A 22716-nucleotide genomic window follows, 5' to 3' on the forward strand; every position below is an offset into this window, starting at 1 on the left:
GTCCTGGTTTAGTGGCTGCAAGCGCATCGGGAGCGGGAGCACTGTGCTCTCTGTCAAAATGCTTTCAGTTTAATGTTAATGTGGTTGAAGGTGGTGGGGCCTGGGGGACAGGGACCAGCTGAGGTCCTGGGAGCGGGTCCTTGAGGGGTGATGCATGCACAGCGCGCTCCTGGGGGCCCAGGCTTACAGGACGTGTTTTCAGAGCGAACCAGGGACACTTTGACCCGTCAGACGGGACTCTGAACATCCGGAAAAGAACCTGGTGCCACAAGGCTGGAAGGGGTCTGTAGAATTGGCTGACGTGCTGCTGGAGAGGAGGGGCTCTGAAGAACAGTGAGGGGAGGACCCCCGTGGGCAGCCCCCAGACCCAGAGCCCTGCCTCCGCCGGGCCTTCGGGGGGCCGCAGGGGCGGGCATGGACCACAGCCCCTCGTCCCCGCTGACATTCTTTTGGGGAGAAAGCACAGAAACCTGCCCCTGGAACCTGTCCGTCCGTCCGTCCTTCCGTCTGTCCGTCTCTGCCTGGCCAGAAGATGCCGGCGCCAGGGATGCCACCACCAGCCCGACTTCCTGGGCCCCCAGACGCATGACAGTCAAGCACGGGCGCAGCCTTGGGAGGTTTTCCCAGCATATTTAATAAGAATCCAATTCCAAGCAGGCATCCGAGACCCCGGACTTCTCCCCGCTCCCCCTGCCACCGCGCAGGGAACACGTGGTGATGAGACAAGGAAGACGGGCGTGTGTCTCTTCTAGGGTCCGGGGGACAGAGGAACGTGCTGGTGGATCCAGGACACGTAGCTCGTCACGCGGGCGTACACCCCAGGGAGGTTGTTGTAACCGCAGCCGTAGCCCCAACTCACGACCCCCACTTGGATCCAGGTGCACTTCCATCTGCACACGAGGGGGCCCCCGGAGTCCATCTGTGGGGCGAAGAGGCCCTCAGCTAGAGCTTCCGTGTCCCTGTGGCCGAGGGGCTGGCAGATCCCATGCTCTTGGGCTAGAAGGGAACGGAGGATGCGGCCGGGCAGCCCGGGGCCTCACCTGGCAGGAGTCGTGGCCTTCGCTCCCGGCACACAGCATGTCCTGCTTGATGACCTCGTCATCTCGCTCAAGAATGGTCTGATAGTGACAATTACACTCCCTGTTCCCCACGATGGGGACCTCCACCTCCTGCAGGTGGTAGGGTGGGGGCAGCGGCGCTGTGGGTGGGGCGCTGGGTGAGCATCGGGGGCTCCTCTCATCGCCACACATGCCCCTTCCAGGTTGTGCTGGCCCCCCCCCCCGCCCCGTCGCCAGGTGCACAGAGCACCCCCTACTGCCAGCTCTGACCCGGGGGCCTAGCGCAGACCCCGTGCATCTCCCCACATGCACCACGCTGGGACCCGGCCGACACCTCAAGCTCTGGACCAGGCCTCCCTCCCCAGAGTCTGGGCCCCCTGGGCCGGACCCACAGCCTCCCCGGGGAAACTGCCTCAGCAGCAGGGGAGCCCGGGACCTTGGTGGGTCCCCAAACTCAGCGAGCCTGGATTTCTCCCCCTCATGACATGATGACCCCCATGTGCCCTCAGACCCTGGTGGCCAGAGTCCACGCGGTGACCTCAGGGCTCTGAACCAAACACAGGGCCGCCTGGCCAGGGCAAGTGCCCAGCTCCTCAGGTCTGTTCCAGAAACTTCCTGTCCAAACCCTGGCATCACACCGGACCCTGGGGGTCCCAGGAGGCGATGCAGCGAGGCGCTCTCTGGAAGGGCCCAGCCACCCCAGCCCCACACCTTCCGCGCCTTCTCCCTATACCTACTGTGGTCTGCAATGTCTCCCCAGCCGGTCACCCAGCATAGCATCCCTGGGGGGACAATCAGGGAGGGAGACGGGAGGGACACCAGGTTGACGTCCTCAGAGAGCGTCAGGGGGGCCTCCAGCTTCAGCAGGGCAATGTCTGCGCTGTCCCAGCCATACCAGCTCATGTTGAAGTTGGGGTGACGGATGATCTCGGTCACATTGCACAGCTGGTCGTGGTTGTAGAGTCTCAGCTGCCCGACTTGGACCCTGAGAGTAGCAGCCTCCAAGCCCTCCCTGGGGGAGAGGGGCCCCGGGGCTTCTCAGGCCTGGGGAGGGGTCCCAGCAGGCCACCTCCCGCAGGAGGACCCCGCGCCCACGGCTCCCCGCCCCCATGCGCCCAGCCCCAGGGGTGGGGCGGCCCCACTCACAGCTCCACGCAGTGGGCCGCGGTCAACACCCACTGGGGGTGGATGAGGGAGCCTCCGCAGATGTGCTGCCACTGGCCACTACCCATGCCGTGGAACCTCAGGCTGACCTGCCACGGGTACCTCCTGGCTGGCACGTTGCAGCCCCCCACGATGCCCACCCGCTCATGTCGTAGGCTGGGGTCTGTGGAAACAGGTTGACAGGCCTCCCCAGAGCTCGGGGGGGACCAGGGAAGCTCTTCCCTAAGGGGCAGTCCCACATCCCCTAGGCACATCAGAGGGATTGGGACTCACCGGGGTTCACGGGCACAGAGCCCCCCAGCCAGGGGGCGGCCAGAACCAGCAGCCACAGCATCAGCAGGGGGCCTGGTGAGGCGCAGGCCATCCCAGTACCGGCTTTGTCCATGGTGCTTCCTTCCCCGGCCATCTCCCCAGGGCCCTCCTTTATCCTCATAGCACAGGAAGTGGGGGGCAGCCTTCTCCTTCCGTGGGGGCTGGTGGTGACAGGGCACAGCTTTGCGGTCCTCTGCCCACCGGAGGGACAGTCACGAACGTGACGTGAGGAGAGTGAGCAGTCTGGTGGAGGGGCCGGAAGGGCCTTCGGGCTGAGGCACAGATGAACTTTTATCTCGGCCAGGGGTCACCCCAGCCCTCGGTCCAGCCTCTGGGGCCTCAGTCGCTCCCGGGGCTGATGACCCCCCTCCCCAGGCTTCTCCCCATGGTCCCAGCGCTCACTGTTACTGACTGTGACGGGGCGGCTCCTGGAGGCTCCAATCCAGGCCCCAGGACAGTCTTGACCCCAAGGGAGTGGGCCGGGCCCCCAGAGGTCCCGGGCATGCTGGGCACTCGGCCTTTTTGGGGCCCTCCGTCATCACCCGAGGAGCTGAGGGGACAGTGTGGTCAGGGTGTCCCCGACCACGGCCCCAGGAGCAGGACACACCTGGGGTCGCGTGGGGTGGGTGGGGTGGCTGAAAGTCCGGGAAGACGGCCATGGGATTGCCTGGGCACAGCCTTCTGGGCGCCTGACTGCCCTGTGCCCACTGTCCAGACACCAGCGGCCGGTGACATCCACATGGCCTTGCCACATGTTGGGGGACAGGGCTGGGCCTCCGGGACGAGACTCAGGAGGGATGGAGGTGCTTCTCCTAGTTCCCCAAAGAGGCGGCGGCCTGTGGGTTCCGCTAGGAGGGACCCCGTCATGGCCTGAGTGTGTCCCCTAAATGCACATGTCAAGGACCCGCCCCTGCACCTCAGATATGACTGTATTTGGACACAGGGTCTCTCAAGGGGTGATTTAGGTAAAATGGGGCCACGTGGGCAGGTCCTAATCCACTGGAGTCCTTACAGGAGAGGCCATGAGGACACAGATGGGCACAGAGGGACCAGCCAAGAGGGTGCAGGGCGGGATGTAGGACAGATATAGGGAGCACAAAGGGGGATGCAGGGGGAATATTGGGGGGATGCAGGGGGAACGCAAGGGGGATGCAGGGGGGACACAGGGGGATGCATGGGGGACGCAGGGGGAATGCAAGGGAAATGCAGAAGGGAACACAGGGGGGAGGCAGGGGAGACACAAGGGGGTTGCAGTGTCCGCAGGTGCAGCAGAGGCCTCAGTGGCGCCAGCCGTGGCTGCTCCGACAGCGGATTTGTGGCCTGCAGGATTAGGAGAGAAGGGACCAGTGTTGCTGGGGCGGCCCTGTGGGCTTTGGGGTGCTCTGAGCCGAGCAGCACCCCTCAGTACCTCGGGGCTGGGGAGCGGTCACCGCGGAGCCGGGATGCCGAGCTCCCTGAGGCCCCTGGGGGACCTGTTCCGCTGTGTTGGATGCACAGACGGTGCCTGCGCCGGGCTTGCTGTCTCATGGACGGTGCCCCGGCCCTCGTGCGCACCAGGAGTCGGGAAGTGAGCGGCGTCCACGCCCGGGGTCCTCAGGCCGCCAGTGTCTTGTGTCTGAGACCTCCTCCGCCAGTCCCTGAGGACCCCACAGAGTCCCAGGGACGAAGCAGCGACCCCCGCCGAGCCCAGGAGGGAGGCTGGGGGATGGGAGGTGCACGGCGCAGAGGCAGGGGTGAGAGCTGAGGCCGCCTGAGGCCAGGATGCGGGGGGGCGGGGGGGGGCTGCTTCTCTGCCCGCGCATGGCTGAACACGCAGGGCCGTGGCCAGAAGCACACGTGGGGCGCCGGGGAGCCCCAGGCTCGCAGGGAGGGCGCGGGACTGACGGTCACTGTCGTCATGGGCCAGGCCCTGGCTCTCTGCTTAGCAGAGCCCCTAGCACAGGGCAGGAGGCACCCGCAAGGGCCTTGGGGCTGGTGCCCGCCAGCGCCCGGGCCCTTCCCTCGGGATGGAGGCCTCTTCTGAGAAGAGCAGACCTCGCCCGCCGGCTTGCGCCCCAGGGGACACACTGGCTGGTTCAGTGTGAGCAGGTGACAGTGCGGCCCTGGAGGGATCCGCGGGCTCTGCTTCGGGGGTCACCGGCCCTGCTGGCAAGAGCCCCCGCCCAACCGTCATCAGCACCGGGCAGGCCTCTGCTCACGGGCCAGGTCAGTGCATCCGCGGGTGGGCCCACGCACGCCAGCCTTGGATGCCCTCGAAACAGTTGAGATAAAACTCTTATAGGAAAATGTCGCAAGAGAGATATTCAGCAAAAGAAATCAAGTATCGTGATAAGGGTTACTGTTATCTTTTGTGAAAGATAGTATCAAAGACGAGGAGATATACCCACAGTGAGTCAAGATCAGCAGTCCAGACATACCGTCATGTGAGGGAACTAGGACAGTCGCGCTCGGTCCTGCCTTCCTGCGGCTCATCTGTTCTAGAGGACAGGCAAGAAAAGGAGAAAAACCCAGTCGTAGTTGAACAATATAAAAATAATAAACTAAGGTGGTGGGAATTGGTCTGAGCACATTGGTGATTGTAATAAAATAAGTGAGCGAACTTACTGGCAAAGACGCCAGCATGGAAGGTGGACATAAAACACATCCCGACGGATGCTACTTACAAGACGGAAGCAGAAGTTGAAGGGGAGAAGGGGCAGAAAAAGATATTACAGGCCAATGCTGGACACGAGATAGCAGGATTCATTAAAAAGTTTTTTGTAGGGATCCCTGGGTGGAGCAGCGGTTTGGCACCTGCCTTTGGCCCAGGGCGCGATCCTGGAGACCCGGGATCGAATCCCACGTCGGGCTCCCGGTGCATGGAGCCTGCTTCTCCCTCTGCCTGTGTCTCTGCCTCTCTCTCTCTGTGTGTGTGACTATCATAAATAAATAAAAATGTAAAAAAAAAGTGTTTTGTAAAATATATATATATATATATATATATATATATATATATATATATATATGGATTTTGTCAAAATTAAAAGCATGCAGGCACCCTGGGTGGTTCAGCGGTTTGGTGCTGCCTGCAGCCCAGGGCATGATCCTGGAGTCCCGGGATCGAGTCCCACATCGGGCTCCCTGCATGGAGCCTGCTTCTCCTTCTGCCTGTGTCTCTCCCTCTCTCTCAAGCTGTGTCTCTCATGAATAAATAAATAAAATATTTATTTTTTTAAAAAGACTTTATTTATTTATTTATTTATGAGAGAGAGAGAGAGAGAGTGTCAGAGTGGAGGAGGGAGAAGCAGGCTCCATGCCGGGAGCCCGACATGGGAATCGATCCCGGGACTCCAGGATTGAGCCCTGGGCCAAAGGCAGGCGCTAAACCACTGAGCCACCCAGGGATCCCCAAATAAAATCTTTAAAAAAAAAAATTAAAAGCATGCTCATCCCAAAACACCAAAAGGCAGTGGAAGAGCGGGAATCTGCAGGCTGGGAGAAGACATCTGCAAGAGACAATATGCTCGTACCCGGAACATATAAGAAATTGCCCAAATTTCTCTAATGAGAAAAGAAAAATCCAAGTAAAGAAATCCCAAGGGGCGTCCCAAGGGAGGTTCAGGGGGTGAAGTGTCTCCCTTCGGCTCACTCAGATCATGAGCTCAGGGTCCTGGATTCGAGTCCCGTGTTGGGCTCCCTGCTCAGTGGGGAGCCTGCTTTTCCTGCTCCCTCTGCCCCTGCACCTGCTCATGCTCTTTCTCTCTCTCTGTCAAATAAATAAACAAAATCTTCTTCTAAAAAATCCTGAAGAGGGTTCCCCTGCAGCCTGCTGGTGGCCCTGGGACACCCGTCCCCAGACAGATTGCTTCCGAAAGGCGTCGCCGAGAAGACCGAAGAGGAGCAGGAGGAGGAAGACGGCAAGGAGCTAGATGAGACCCCATTGGAGAGACTGTGGGGTCTGACGGAGATGTTCCAGAGAGGGTCCGGCCCGCGGCTGGCGCCACTTTTGATGTCTCCCTCTTTGTGGCTCAAACAACGTACAGGTTTTCCAGGGCAGCCTCGTGGATTGGGACCACTTGCTTCACGATCCCGGTTCTTCCTGTTGTCTTTGAGACTGAGAAGTTGCAAGTGGAGCGGCAGCGACAAGTGCAGCAGAGGCAGATAGTTTGGGGGCCCAACACAGGGCTCTCAGCAGGAATGCCAGTGGCTCTACCTTCCAAAAAAGGTAGAAAAATCCTGGAAAAATCTAGATTGCTACTGCTACATGACTTGTCTTGGTGGGACAAGTTTGAAAATTCAATAGTGTTTGCTGATTATTTGGATTCCTTTTTTTTTTTTTTTTTTAGCTTTGGCACATTGATCTGTGTAAACCTGATGGCGAGAATTCTCAGTGTCTCATGGAGACTCCCAACTTGCAACCGTGCCTTCCGCGCGGTCCCATTTCTTCTGTTCTCACTCTGATAGCAGAGTGCAGCAAGGCAGACGGTTGCTCCAGCTCTGGCCATCCCACCCCTTTCTCCCTAAATCACTTATGACTGGAGGACCTCACTATCCCCTTGGGGTGTAGGAACTGATGCCACTGGGAAGGACGTACCCCACACCATTTTTGTTTATAAGCATGGAGATGTTGGGAAGGGACATGCACACTATGAAATACATCATGCATTACAGCCGTGTTGTAAAGCAACCACTGGAACTTTCTATGTTGGAAGGGGGGGGGGGTCGGCCAGCAGCTTCAACTGCAGGACGGGGGCTCTAGAGGACAGAGCAGCAGCTCATTTCCTCTGCCCATTTTGGCTATGAGAGACCTGTCTGTCTAAAAAAGAAAAAAAGTAAGGGCTCATTTTTTGTATTTTTAAAAATATTTTATTTATTTATTCGTGAGAGACACAGAAAGAGACACAGGCAGAGGGAGAAGCAGGCTCCATGCAGGGAGCCCAATATGGGACCCGATCCCGGGACTCCAGGATCACGCCCCAAACCAAAGACAGGTGCTAAAACACTGAGCCACCCAGGGATCCGCACACTTCTTGTATTTAAATATTAAAAATGATTCCAAAAAAATAAAAATAAAAATAAAATGATTCCAATGGAAAAAAAATCCTGAAAAGATGTAAACACTCTACAAAAGGAGCCACGCGAATGGCAAACATGCACGGGACAAAGTGCTCGACGTCATCAGTCATTAGGAAAATATAAATTAAAACGTGCACACCTATAAAAACAGTACTGTAAAAACCTGACAAAGCCAAAGCCGATGAGGACAAAGTTAAACAGAGACGAACCCGTGAACGAGGGAAATGAAAGTTTGCATCCACAGAGAAACCCAGATCCAATCATGTGGATTGACTTTATGCAAAATCACCAAAAAACCTTCAGCAGCACACACACCCTGCGACAGGTAAACTAATGTAAAAACAACAACAACAAAGACCCCTTCAAAGTAAAAAAAGAAAAAGAAAAAAGATAAGTAAGCAGTGGTGCACCCACGCAATGGAAGGAAGAATGAGTCAGGGCGGCTGTGATATGAATAAACCTCAAATGCACAGTGTTAAGTGAGGAGCCCAGACTGCAAACACTGTGTAGTCCCATGTGCATGACATTCTGGGAAAGGTACAGTTATAGGGCAGAAAACCCATCACCAGTCCCCGGAGGCCGGGGACAGGGGGGTTGGCCACAGAGGGGCACAGGGCAAGCCTCCCAGAGTGAGGTGACTGCGCCCTGACTGTGTGCATTTGTCAGCGCTCACAGATCTGCACACCAGTGGGGCTGGATGTCACTGATGTGGATCAAACCTGCATCACCTGGCCCTGCAGCAGGAGCATGGCGACAATTGTGGAGATCATCGTGAAAAATAGGGTCGTTAAAAAATATAATTAAAAAAATAAAAGCACCAGGCATGGATTTTTTTTAAGATTGATTGATTGATTGATTGATTTATGATAGACATAGAGAGAGAGAGAGGCAGAGACACAGGAGGAGGGAGAAGCAGGCTCCATGCAGGGAGCCCCATGCGGGACCCGATCCCGGGACTCCAGGATCATGCCCCAAACCAAAGGCAATCGCTAAACTGCTGAGCCACCCAGGGATCCCCAGGTATGGATATTTTACAGATGGGTTCTACCTAAAATTTTAAGCCATGTATCGGCCCAGCTTTAAATAAGATCTTCCCTCAAAAGGAACGGAAGAGTGAAACCCACACACTTTTTCCTAAGAAGCCACTGTGACAGTGATGCCACCACCAGACCAGTCATTATAAGAAAGGAAAATATAGGGGCACCTGGGGGGATTCAGTCGGTGAAGCGTCTCTTGGTCTCAGCTCAGGTCTTCATCTCAGGGTCGTGAGATCAAGCCCCATGCTGGGCTCCATGCTGGGTGTGGAGCCTACTAAAAAAAAAAAAAAAAAAAAAAAAAGGAAAGGAAAATATAAGCATCAAGTTCCAGAAATCAAGAGCTCACACCCAGCCCAGTATACAAGGGATAGTACACTGACCGAGCGGGCTGCGTCACAGACTCCAGTGCGGTTTATCATTAGAAAGTCCATAAATATAGGGGCACCTGGGAGGCCCAGTGACTGAGTGTCCGACTTCGACTCAGGGCATGACCCCGGGGTCCTGGGATCGAGTCCCGCGTCGGGCTCCCTGCATGGAGCTGCGTCTCCCTCTGCCTGTGTCTTTGCCTCTCTCTGTGTGTGTCTCATGAATAAATAAAAACATAAATAAAATCTTTTTAAAATATCCATAAATGCACATCGCTGTAGAGACTCAGAGAAACCTCATGATCATCTCAATAAACAATTCAACATTGATTCATTAGGTAAAAGAATAAATCTCTTAGTAAAGACTATGAGAAGGAATTTCCTTTCCTTAAGTAAAGCACATCAATAAAAATAAGATACCAAATGGATAATGATTAGAAGTATCCTCTTTAAAAAAAAAAAAAGCCAAGAGGGAGTATGGCCTTGACTTTCATTTAATATTGCAGTCAACCTGTAAGTCAACCTGTAGCTAGTGTAATGAAAAATGAAAAAGAAAAAAACAAGCCTGTGACATTTTTCAGTACCAGCAGCAAACCGCAGGCAGTTCTTTTTTTTTTTTTCCCCAGGCAGTTCTAATGAAAAGATGCCATTTTCATATCTGTAGGAATCATCTGTTCAAAGGAGTGCAAGGATTCTAGAAAGGGAAGTTATAGGGATCCCTGGGTGGCACAGCGGTTTGGCGCCTGCCTTTGGCCCAGGGCGCGATCCTGGAGACCCAGGATCGAATCCCACGTCGGGCTCCCGGTGCATGGAGCCTGCTTCTCCCTCTGCCTATGTCTCTGCGCCTCTCTCTCTCTCTCCCTCTGTGACTATCATAAATAAATAAAAAAAATAAAAAAAATAAAAAAATGTTAAATTTAAAAAAAAAAAAAGAAAGGGAAGTTATAATAGATTATTAGATTTTTTTCTGATTTTTTATCATAGTAAAATACACATAAAATAAAATATATCTTAGGCGCCTGGGTGGCCCAGCCAATTGAGCATCTGACTCTTGATTTCGGCTCCAGTCGTGATCTCAGAGTTGTGGGATTAAGTCTGTCCGGCGCCGAGCTCACTGTAGGATTGGGATTCTCTCTTCCTCTGCTGCTTCCCCTGCTCTCTCTCTTTCAATCTGTCTCAAATAAACAAATCTTACATATGCATCTACGTCTTAAACATTTTAAGGGCACCATTCTGTGACGTTAAATCTATTCATCTGGGCAGCCCAGGGGGCTCAGCGGTTTAGCGCAGCCTTCAGCCCAGGGCGTGATCCTGGAGACCCGGGATCGAGTCCCACGTCGGGTCCCTGCGTGGAGCCTGCTTTCCCCTCTGCCTGGGTCTCTGCCTCTCTCTCTCTCTCTCTCTCTCTCTCTCTCTGTATGTCTCATGAATAAATAAATAAAATCTTTAAAAATAAATAAATAAATCTATTCATCATGTCCAACCATCACCAGAATCCACCTGCAGGACTTTCTCATCTCACAAACAGACGCTCTGTCCGCGTTAAACACCTGCCCCTGGCGCCTGCCCCCCCACCCCCGCGTCTATGGATCTGATGACTCCAGGAACCCCACAGAAGCAGGATTGTGCACAGTCTGTCCTTTTGTGTCTGTGTCTGGTTCGTTTCGTATTGAAATAATAATAGTAAAAAAAATGAAATAATAATAGTGATGTCCTCTGGGTTCGGGCGTCGGAATTGGCCCCTTCCAGGCCGAATCGCTGTCCCCCGCAGGCCTGGCCCATGTGGTGTCTCATGCGTACCTGTCTGCGGGCGCTCCACTTCCTTCCGCCGTGAGCGGTGCAGCTGGATGTGCGATGGTCCGGGGGGGAGGACAGCAGGCCACGGAGGTGTTCATACCTACAGAGTCAATGTGATTCCGATGTAAATCCCAGGTGGGCCTTTTCATGGACTTGGGTGAGATTTTCCAGAAGTAACAGAGAAGACTAGCAGCCAACAATAACGTGGGCACTTCCGAAGGACCACGGGAGGGAGGGACACCCTTGCTGTCAACCAGGACCCGCTATGACGCTATGGTGAGGCCGTGCTTCCTTCCACTTCGACCCGTCAGATTGGCTGTGGGCGGCGTCCACACGGGCCGAGCATCACCGGGATCACTGTTGGGTTCTAGGCAGGCACCAGGGCGTGGTGCTGAGGCACGGGTTAGCCCTCTGCGCGCCCGTCTCCCCCACCCCGAGGCTCGGCGGATGGCCTGCGGTAAAGCTGGTGGAGGGAGGGTACTGAGTTCCTCCCCTTCCTGGGACCAGTGCTGATTCCTGGTCTTTCACTCAATCAACAAACACACACTGAGCCCAGCACGGTCCCGGTCACAGGAACACAGCGGGTGAAAGAGGCCTATAGCGCCGGCCCTCGTCTGGGCTGCGGAATAAAATCATCCCACATAGTGATCAATAGAACGAAGCGACACAGCAGGGAGCAGGGGGGGGCTGTGCCTGACCCAGGCTCCGTCTCAGGGAAGGTGTCTCTGGAGAGTTGGGGTCCGGCAGGCGCCTGACCCATGCTTGCCGAGAACGCCATCCTGATTCCCAGAGTGGGGCGCTCCTGCCTCCCCATCTCCCTTCTCCCCCCCTACTTGGGGTCACCAGTTGTCCTGGGACAGAAGGACACCCGGGGAACAGGAGGCTCGGGGCTGGGGATGAGGACGTCCCCAGGGCCCCGTCTCCGGCGTGCGGCATGCCGCCTGGAGGAGGCTGCCCGGAGGAGGGTCTCAGGCCCGGGGACGGAGAGGAAGCACTGGCTCTGCGGTTCGGCTGTATCGGGGCGGCGGGCGTTTTGGAACGTTTCTCGTTTTGGAACGTTTCTCTCTGCCTAGGACGCGTTCGAAGTGCCCCGGGTAGACGCGAGAGCCCCGAAAATGCTGAGATTGGGTTTTTCCACCAACACGCCGGTCAGTGTCATATGACGTGTGAAACAGTAGTGGGACCCGTAGGGCCCGACCAAGAGAGGTTACACGGACGTTCACGGCTCCCCCAACTTTACACCCAGACCCGGGTCCCCTCACAGAGACCACCCTGGGGGCCCTCAGGCTCCCTCGATGCCCTCCTACCCTGCCCTGGGCACGGTGTGCGGACAGGCTAATCAGCAGGCGGCCGTGGGCATTGCCCACCCCCAGGTCCCCCTGCACCACGGCCACCAAGAGCCACACAGCCCCCAGGAAGAGGCCCTGCGGCCGGTGCAGCCCGAGACCCCAGGAGACAGCCCAGTCCCCAGCTCAGGACAGCGGCTGGTCCTTCTCACCGAGGGGCTTGGGCACCTCCCCTGGCCCGGAGGTGGGGAGTCTGAGGTCAGTTAGGGAGCAGCCCAGAACAGCGGGGGTGCGGGCAGGCGCCCCAGCCCCTCTCTCTCCCCACACACCCTCTGCAGCCTGGCTGGGCTCCCTGCTTCTAGGCGCTGGCCACCTGCAAGCCACAGATGACCAGTGCTGGTGTCACAGGTGCAGCCAGACACAAAACCAACCAAGCAGAGTGAGGTCCCGTCAGGACAGCCAGCTCTTCCCAAGAGAACCCAGAGCCTGAGCAGCCTGGGTGTTTGCTGCGACGCCCCTGGACACCCTGGCTGAGCAGGGAGGAAATAAAGGGAGGCTGTGGCTGCAGGTGAGTGCCCACGGGCCTCAGGGCTCCTCTCTGCGGCTCTCGGCTCCCCTTCCCCCGTGAGGGTCTGTGTGACTTCCATTTGCTTTTCTCCGGGTACTTTTTTTTTAATCCAGAGAAAAATGAAACTCCTATTGCAAGGTGTCATCACCATGAGTCTAGGAAGTTGGCGGGGAGGGAGGGGTCTGTACCCCATCCAGACAGCTCTGCAGGGCGTCTGTTCCATCTCTTCTCCGGAGGGCCCGGCCCCCCGACAAGCCTGAAGCGGGACCTTCTCAACAGGATGCTCCTCTGTGACCATTAGCCTGGAACCGTACCCGAGGGCTGCCAGGGTCAGTGGGAGCCTGTATGGTGGGAACGTCGGCGGGCGGGGGGGGGGGGGTGACGTGTCATTCCACACCTGTTAGAGCCTCCAGGAGGCACAACACAGATAGCGACCCCAAGGGACCAGGCGTAGCTGGTAAGGTTGTATCACTGTTCTTCGCCGACGGCAACAAATGTAGCGCACGCATGACAGATGTTCCGAGTGGGGCGACCCTGCGCATGAGAACTGGACATAAGAACCAAACAATGTGTTTAAAAAAAAAAAAAGCTATTCTTTTTTTTTAAGATTTTATTTATTTATTCATGAGAGAGAGAGAGACAGAGAGAGAGAGGCAGAGACCCAGGCAGAGGGAGAAGCAGGCTCCATGCAGGGAGCCCAATGTGGGACTCGATCCCGGGTCTCCAGGATCAGGCCTGGGCTGAGGGTGGCACTAAGCCGCCGAGCCACGTGGGCTGCCCAATAAAAGCTATTTTCATGTTTAAAAATCTATTAGAGGGATCCCTGGGTGGCTCAGTGGTTTAGCACCTGCCTTCAGCCCAGGGCATGATCCTGGAGTCCTGGGATCAAGTCCTGCATTGGGCTCCCTGCATGGAGCCTGCTTCTCCCTCTGCCTGGGTCTCTGCCTGTGTGTGTGTGTGTGTGTGTGTGTGTGTGTGTGTGTGTGTGTGATGGATAAATAAATAAAATCTCTAAAAATAAATAAATAAAAATAATAACTTATTAAAAAAAGAAGAAGGTGTGAGATGGGCTCAAGGCACGAGGGAGGGTTGCGGGAGGCTGCAGAGCGAGGGCAGGAACTCCGCGGGTCAGCGCCAGAGACGGGAGGCAGAGGCTGCTAGGAGTCCTCAGCGGGATGAGGCGGTGGGAGCAGGGCTCCTTCTCCAGCCCCCACGCCCTCAGGACAGAGCACTGGCCACCCCAGGTCTGCAGGGCGTCCCTTCCCGGGGTTGACAAAGGAAGGACAGGATAGTCTGGTATCTGTGAAGATACCCAGCACGTTCCAAGGGCGCATCCACAGGCTGTGACTCATGCTGCAGGTGTGGGGAGACCAGAGCAGAGGGACAAATTAGCCCCCCCCCAATGCCCTGGCCACACAGCCAGGGGGTCCGGCCTGCAGGAAGCCATGTGCCCACCAGCACAGGTGTGCAGGAGCGTCACAGACCCCACGGGGAGGTGGTGCAAACCTGCAGGGAGAGGGCAGGTCTCTTCCTGGACCCTCACCTGTCCTACACCCTACTGTGGGCCACCCTTCATCGTGCCCGTCCATGCCACCCCTCTGCCACCCCTCTGCCTCTGAGCCAGCTCCAGCCAACGGAAGCAGAAAGAGGTTTCAGGAAAGGACGGTGCAGGTGCAGCCTCCACCTGTGGGGAACAGGTGCACCTGAGCTCCCAGCTCCCTTTCCTGAACGCAGCGGTTGGAACGGTGTCCTCTCCTAATCACATCCGCCTGGAACCTCAAAATGTGACCTGATTCAGAAAATAGGGTCTTTGCAGCTGTCACTACATCAAGGTCAGGCCGGAGTCGGGGAGGCCTGAGCTGCAATGACCGTGTCCTGGGAAGAGGAGACCCAGAGGTGCAGGTGGAGCCCTGTGGCCACAGGTGGGGCTGCTAGAAGCCGGGACACGCGTGGAAAAGGTCTTCCCTCAGAGCTGCTCCGGAGAACCCACTGCAGCACCTGCGTTTCAGACTTCCACCTCCAGATCCGTGACAAAGGACCCTTGTGTTCCTTTAAGCTGCCCGTTTGTGGTGCTTGGCGAGGGCAACCCCAGCGGAGGCCAGGACCGGGGACCTCGCTCTGTCCCTTAGTGGAGCACGACGGAAGGGTGTGTTTCTCCTCCGCGCCCTTGTTGGCGCGCAGGCCACGTCTCTGTCGTCCCTGGCCCTGCCCCTACGTTGCCTCTGTGTCCCCGAATGTGTCTGAATCTAGGGCCGACGGACAATCCTCCTCTCGAGGCCCTTCCCCACACGTGTGCCGTGCGCTGTGATTCCCGCTGCTTCCAGCTGTGAGGATGTGGGTGTGTCCTCACGGGGCCGCCAGTGGAACTCAGACAGCACGGCAGGCTCAAGCACCCACCTTTGATCTGGAAAACCATGCAGCATGCTTGGTGAGATTGAGGAGGACCCGGGCCCTGGCCCCGACCTTTGCTCCCTGGCACAGAGAAGGTTCTTGCAGGGAGGAGACCCTGGATCCAGAACCGGGAGAGTACCCTGGGGAAGAGGAAGCAGCAACACAGGCATCCACTCGGCCACGTAGCAAGACCCCAGAGGCATCATGTGCAGGGAAGGGAGGGATCCGCTGACCCACAATCCTCGACTGCAGCTCTGCTGGGGTGGAAGCTGATCCGAGGCGAGGACCCAGAGCAAACGCCTCTGGCATTTCAGGCAGGTGGTGACAGGGCTCCCACCAGGGCCGCGGCTCAGGAAGGTGGGGTATTGGCTCATCCGACACCACTCGGGGAGATAAAGTCCAATCGTGGGGCACCTGGGGGGCTCTGTCAGTGAAGCATCTGCCATTGGCTCAGGCCGTGATCTCAGGGTCCCGGGATCGAGCCCCACATCAGGCTCCCTGCTCAGCGGGGAACCTGCTTCACCCTCTGCCTCTGCCTTCGTGCTCTCTGTCTGTCTTTCAAATAAATGAAATCTTAAAAAATAAAGTCCAATACTTAGAAGCCAGCACAACGAGCAGGGACCCTCGGTTTTTCATCTCCCTTCCTTGGGTGGGAGGAATCGTGGAATCCCCGAGCACAGCTCGCGACTACGGGTGTCCGTGAGAATCGTAGGTGCCACGGCGGGACTCTACAGCCTACATCCCCCCACGCCCCTGTCTGCTGGTGCGGACAGCTCCGTGCAAACTCATTCATTCATCCTGTAACCACTCACCTCTGTCCGGCCCCGTCTGGGGACTGGAGATATGAGGCAGCAAGTAGACACACGTCCCTGGCCTCCTGGGTGTGGGAGCCCAGCCAGGATTGACAAGACCGCCAGCCAGGGACAGGCTGCTTGGCCTCCTCCACCTGTGCCTCCCAGAGGCTGACGAGCGTTTCCTGACAGTGAGAGTGAGCTGCCTCCCTGGGCACACACCTGCACAAACGTGAGCAGCTCCCGGGGCCCCTGAAGCCCCACGGAGCAGCTCGAGTCGCAGCAGACGGAGTTTTCGGCGCCGCCCGCCCTCCACCCCCTTTGCCGCTCTGGGAGCCCAGCGGCTGGCTGGTGGCCACGCCAGGTGTCAGGGACCCTGGTCCCACCTGCAACCCAGCTTAGCCACGCCCCTCCTGCCCCGGGCTGGGGCCCTGCCGCCCCTGTGTGGCCACAGGGAGGTACTGCAGGCCGGTCGTTTTAAGCTCAACAGGTCACCGTGTGTGCAGAGGTCAGGGAGCAGAGGTCAGCATGCGCAGGTCAGGGCGCGCAGGTTAGGGCGCGGAGGTCAGTGCATACAGGTTAGGGAGCGGAGGTCAGAGGAGGTCAGGGTGCAGAGCTAAGGATGCAGAGGTCCAGACACACAGGTCAGGGCTCAGGGGTCTGGGAGCAGAGAAGAGCAGGTTAGGGCACTTAGGTATGGGAGCTGAGGTCAGCGCCCCGGGTCCTGGTGGAAGCTTGTTCCCATGTCCCCCCACCCGCAGCCCACCTGCCGACGCTGCTCTGGGCTCAGGCCCCCAGAGCCCCGGGAGGGGTGCCTACCAGCTCCATGCTGCACCTGGCCTGGGGCAGCCACACCGCCATCCCCCAGAGCACCAGCCTTCCAGGGGCCCTTGGAGGGCAGGGCCGCATCTCTGGTTCGACGCGGGACCCCGGGGGCACGGGTGGAGGTGGTACCTGGTGCAGAGTGGGCACCCTGTCTGCACCCCCCCAGCCCAAACAGAAGACTGTCCCCCAAGTGAGGGCGCCAGGCCTGCAGGGGGTGCAGAGAGCAGGGCCGCTGCCCGAGGAGGGTCCTGACCCTGAGCGCCCCAAACCTGCACCGTTCCTGGCGCCACCTTTTCTCTTTAAATGTGATGATGTATTTAGTTAAGACCTGGTCTAAGCACAAAAGCTGTATGGTGTGCTAGCAGAAATGGAAGACCAGAGTCGCTTGCCATCAATAGAAACACAAGAGTTAGCATGGTGAAAACCAAGTATTGTCACCAGACCTTGAGATCCCTCTGTCTGTCAAGGGGTCACTGAGGCCTCCTGCAGCCCAGGGCTCGGGAAGTCCCTGGTTTTCCCGGAGGGAGCTCTCCAATGCGCCCTGGAACCATTACGCTGGGTTAGGCTACATAGAAGCCCTTGGAAATGTGTCTCCAGGCCCCGTCTGAGTTTGCAAATCAGAGGCAACGGGACAAGCCGGGAAGTGGCAAAGATAGAGTCGTGCTCAGAGACAGTGGGTGACACCAGGCGGCAGGTGTCCTCGTATCCCCACTGGATTCTCCAGGATAGTCGCTACAGAAGCCACGTGGGTCCTGGTGGATGTTTGGTGACTTCAACCGTAGATGCTGTGTTGGTGTCTTTACAAGGACAGATCAACAGCCCTGGGTACTTGGAATGTGCTAGGATCCTGGCAAATGTGTTCTTTCAAACGTCATTGAAAAGGAGGAGCAACGCAGCGGGCACTCACCAAGGAGGACAACAGCGTGCACCCACGGGCTTGCCCACTGTCACCTGGCCGTCCCGCAGAGCATCCCATTGGTCCTCCGCCTCGATGACATCATGATTGTTGGCCCGAATGCACAAGTACCTGGTAAGACACACGCCTGCCAGGGGCAGGATTCACTGATGGAGTGTTCAGGATTTGGTGCTTTGGAGCGTATGGAGACATCCCTTCCAGGATAAAGGACACCTTATGTGTTGTACCTCCTGCCACCAAAAAGGAGGCACCTCTGGGTTTTGGAAGCCGTCTATACTGCTGTAGGGGCTGCTACTCTGACCCAGCTATCACGCGACAAGGCAGTGATCCCCTGCTGGTTTCCAGGGGTGCCCAGAGCAGGAACCAGCACAGCTGACCCAGTCCCCAGGCTACATGACTTGATCCTACTGGGGTCTCACAGCCATTCTGGGGTACACTTGGCAGTAGAACTCTGTGCTCTGAGGCTTGTGGCCCACCCAGACCCCCACACACACACCTTGGATCATTCACAGCCCGGATCCCTGGGGCTGGGGCACAGGCTGGGCTTCCTGGCCCGTCCCCACCGCACCCCCTAACTCCAGCCAGGAAGCCTGTCCTAAGCCATTCAGGGCCCTCCCGCGGCCTGGCTCTCAGCCTTGGGCATCTGGCTATTGCAGAATGTTCCTACTTCCACTCCGTGTTCCTCCTGTGTGGCTCTGGGAGCCTGGTTCCTTCCTGGAGGACGTGGCAACCCATCGGGGGCTCCCGCAGCTCTGAGCCCTCTCAGGTGGACCCCTCCTGTCTGAGAGCCCCACACCACTGGCTCACTCCGCAGGCCTGCCCTAAGGCTCTTGCCGCTAACTGAGCCCCCAAAAGACCGACTGGTGAGCCGCAGGGAAGGAAAAAGACAGGCAGCCCCTCTGCCACCTGCCTGCCCCTCTCCTCAGGGGCAGGCACCCAGGCCTCGGCTCCGGCCCGCTGGCTTGCTTCCCACCATTGGCTGCCAGAGGGCACTGTTTCCACCGCAGAGTCCACCCTCTGTCACAGCAAATGTCATAGCCTGGGGCTTAAGCAAGGAGCACTCATTGGAGTCCTGGGGCGAGATCCTGGGAGATGGGGGTGCCGGGGTCGTCGGGTTCCGGTGCGTCTCTTCCTGGCCTGCAGACTGTGTGCACATGGAGGAGGGACACGGGGACCTCTCTCTTCCTCTTCTTAGCAGGATCGGGGGCCCAGCCTGGACCTCACTTAACCTTAGTTACCTCCTGACAGCCCTACCTCCAAATAGAGGGGCAATGGGGTGTCGGGGCTTGAACACGTGGATTTGGGGGACACAGTTCGATCCCATGCAGATGCTGTGCATCCCCAACTGGGCCACCTGCACCCCCTGACCAACCTCGGAACCTGGGCAGCAAGTGCCTCAGGGGCCACAGGGTTAGGATCTGCTCCCCAGACTCTCCTGTCACTCACTTGCCCTGCAGGACCCCTGCCCCACACCCCCTGAGCGCTGCCCTGCTTCTCCACGCCCACGGTCTCATCTTACCATGGGCGGGTCTCAGTTTCCCCATCTGTTTGTCCCTGATCTTGATCCATCCTCTATGAGTCATTGGCCTCTGGTCTGCCTCGGCCAACCAGCTTTTCAGGCTTTGGTGTTTTTCTAATTGGTGTTGGTGAGGACTTTATTTATTAAGGTTACTTAGCTTTTCCTTTTTTTTTTTTTTTAGATTTTATTTTTAAGGGATGCCTGGGTGGCTCAGCAGTTGAGCATCTGCCTTCAGCTCAGGGCATGACCCTGGGATCTGAGATTGAGTCCTGCATCAAGCTTCTTGCATGGAGCCTGCTTCTCCCTCTGCCTGTGTCTCTGCCTCTCTCTGTGCCTCTCACGAATAAATAAATAAAATCTTAAAAAAAAAAGATTTTATTTTTTAGTAATCTGCACACCCAATGTGGGACTCAAACTCAACCCCCAGGTCGGGTCATGTGCTCTAACGACTGAGCCATCCAGGCGACCCCCAAAATGCGGGTTTCCTTAATGCACTGCGTTTAGTGATCTAGTCATCAGCACTTCAAGGCACCTGCAACTGCTCCCATGTAAACACCACACAGAACTCCCTCTGTGACCCCGTTGCACTGCTGCCCAGCCAGTGGCTCTGGTCTACAGGACGGGTTTCCAGTCCTCCCCTCCCACCGGCACCCCACAGTCCAGTGGCCGGTTTACCCAAGCCACCAGCAACCCCCACTGGTAAGGACCAATGGTCCTGGCAAGACTTCAGAGCTTTTGTGGTGTTATCATTACGCTGGTAAAAATACACAGTAGCATAAAGCCTGACATTGTAACCAGTGTCAAGGGATCGGTTCGGTGGCACCGGCGCACCCGGTGCACCCACCACCCCTGCCTCGTTCCAGAACATGCACTTCCCCCCAAAGCACAGACCCCCCGCAGCCCAGCACCCCCCGCCCCCACCCACGACCGCCCACCTGCGCTTGTCCCCGGACATCTCACACGCGTGGAATCCAACGTGGCTTGGCCTAGGCTGGCTTCTCTCGGCCAGCACGCCGTCGCGGTTCATCCACGGCGGGCGGCAAAGCCTCGTGCCCTCGTGTGGCCTCGCGGCTGCGCACCAATAGCCGGACCCACGTGGACGGACCTGCGTGTGCGTCGTCCCCGCCCTGGCCGCTGTGAACAGTCACGCGAACACCTGTGAGCCTTCGTGGGTAAGTGCCCGGTTGCGATCCTTTGGAGTCTACACCCAGGAGTGGACCTCGGGATGTCACAGGAAGGGACTCAATGCTGAACCCGCCCCGCGGCCACGTGGCCACCCTCCCACCGCCCCTCCGGCAGCATTCTCCCCACTGCTGGGCTCCGGCTCTCCCCCGCGCACCCCAGCGCGGCTCCCTTCGCCAGCTGCCTGGGTGCCCGCCACTCGCGGGCTCGTCCACAGGCCCCTGGGCCACAGGCCGCAGTGCTGGCGTCGCGGTGCAGGCCTCGTCCCCGGGGCTCGTGTCCACCATCCCTGCACACGACGATGCCCGGGTCTGCACCTCCGGGGGCGTCCTGTGGGCCCCAGACTGGGCTTCCCCGCCCCCGATCCCCAGACTGCAGACCCAGCCTCCCCAGGGGCACTGCCAGCCCCCCGCTGCCCAACCCCTAGGCGGGGGGTCCCCCTCGACTCGCCCTGTTCTTCCCACTCCCGAGACGAGCCCTGGACGTCCCCCCACCTGTCAGCCTCTCTCCTCTTCTGTGACCAGGCCCCCAAATTCCTTCCCCCAGGTGTTGCCAGGAGCCAGCTAGCTGGTCTCATGGCTGGCCCTGCCCTCGCCAAACCATGTGCACACCCTGTGATTCACCTCGTACCCATGCCCACCCGTGTCACCAACACGCTTCCCATCGCCCCTCTCCCACAGGATAAACAATTCCTTGCTGGTCCCCCTCCCCTGCCCTCCTACCCTGACCCTTCCTAATCACTCCCGGCCCCACCTCCCTAACTGCATCCCTTGCCATCGCCCTCTGGACACCCCCAGCGGCTGCCTGGCTGTTGCCTCCTCCAGGAAGCCTGCCTGGACCCGTGAAAAAGCACTAGGGCCCTCCCTCTACCACCAGGGTGTGCGAATCTCATTGTGTGGCCGGCCGCCTTTGCTGAGCCATCGCCTCTCCAGACTGTCAGCCCTGGAAGCACAGAAGCGGTCCCCACTGCGGCCCCCCATACCCCGTTCCTGGGTGTGCCCCCAGCAAAGGCACACGTTCAGGATCAGGAGCCTCTGCTGTGTGGAAGGGGCCAGAGGGCACGTGAGGGTGGAGGCAGTCCCCCCCCCCCCCCCCCCCGCCAAGGCACACCTGGGTGGGGTCAGCCACGTGGCCTGCCAGGTAGGAGCTGGCGCTCCGCCAGCTAGGGAGAGGCCTGGTGGCCAGGAGCCCTGGGAACAGTGAGGACCGGGGTGGGGGGGTGGCCCTGTGGCAGGGAGTCCGAGCCTCGGCTGAGCCGCCCTCCCTGCCTCGGGGCTCTGGGCAGCGCGTCTTGCCCCTCTGACCCTGTCCCCTTGCTCCGGGATGGGCCCTCAGCGACCACGACCTGGCTCCGTGCAGGGACACACTTCCCCAGTCCTGGGCACCACCAGGAATGTGGAGACAGAGGGAACCGGGAGTGGGCGTGGGAGGGCGGCCCTGGAGCACATGGCTGTGCTGAGGGAATGTCTGAGTGGGGCACAGGGGACGCGGTTGAGGAGCTTGCATCAAGTCCTGCAGAAGGCGGCATTCCTTCCCAGTAAAATCCTCCTGATGAAAATGAAGACAAGGGCCCCCCCCCCTTTGGGCTCCTGTGCTTATCATCACCTCTCTCCAAGCCCCGGCACCCCCTCCCCCACTCCCACCCCAACAAGAAAGACACAGAATCTGGGCAGGTAACTCTATCCGGCTGCAAGCGAGGCGTGGGGCCAGGCCTGAGCTGCATTTATGGGGGTGCAAGGTGCAGGGGGCTGTCCTACCCAGCTGTGATGGAAAGTCCCCGCTCAACACCGCGTCTTAACCTAGATGGGGAGCAAACACAGGCCAGCCAGGTCAGGGGGCGCCCGTGGCTCAACATGGGGCAGGCTCAGACCTGCCTTGCCCACTGCTGCCACGAGGCTGGAGACCTGGGGGGGGGGCTTCCAGGCACTTAGGGAGGCGGGGGAGGCAGGAGGGAGTCCCCTGGCTGCTGCTGGGGTCTGGAGGCAGGCCGTGCTGCAGGTGCGCAGGGAGCAGTGGGCTCCTGGTCGAGGCAGGCTAGCTGCAGTTTATGACACGGAGGAGCAGCCCCGATCCGCCCCGGTGGGCAAGGACGGGCTGGCAGTGGCTCTGGGATCCTCAGAACACCCCCCTCGCCTAGACGTGGGGGCTCAGGCTGGGCGAGGGCTCTGGAAGCGGCGCCACGGTGCGCGCACCCGCAGACCCAGGAGCCAAGTACCTCCATGGCGTGTCCAGCTGATGGGACCCCTTGGGTCTCCAGCAGCAGCAAACGCGTGTCCCCATCTTAGAGTGACACAGAGACAGGGAACCTCACCCTGGCCCCACGCCCAACAACAGGGAAGGAACGCACACCTGCGTGACCAGGCGGGAAGGGGCCACCCCATGCACCCTGCTCCACGACCCCTCCCACGGGCTTCGGGGCACGGGGGCGGAACTGTGTGGTGTGGGTTCCC

The 22716-nt window shown here is 58.4% G+C and overlaps 1 protein-coding gene across 1 annotated transcript; it reads right to left on the reverse strand.

Moving 5' to 3' along the window:
- Positions 1-614: 614 nt before the first annotated feature.
- LOC129519907 (mastin) lies at positions 615-2633 on the reverse strand. Its single transcript, XM_055340732.1, has 5 exons — positions 2496-2633; positions 2205-2385; positions 1796-2070; positions 1041-1198; positions 615-919 (listed from the first exon to the last, which is right to left on the reverse strand). The coding sequence occupies exons 1-5, from the start codon at positions 2626-2628 to the stop codon at positions 749-751; spliced, it is 918 nt and encodes a 305-aa protein (XP_055196707.1). The 5' UTR covers positions 2629-2633; the 3' UTR covers positions 615-748.
- Positions 2634-22716: the final 20083 nt, after the last annotated feature.

This window comes from Nyctereutes procyonoides, unplaced genomic scaffold, assembly GCF_905146905.1.
Source record: "Nyctereutes procyonoides isolate TBG_1078 unplaced genomic scaffold, NYPRO_anot_genome, whole genome shotgun sequence".
Taxonomy (NCBI): domain Eukaryota; kingdom Metazoa; phylum Chordata; class Mammalia; order Carnivora; family Canidae; genus Nyctereutes; species Nyctereutes procyonoides.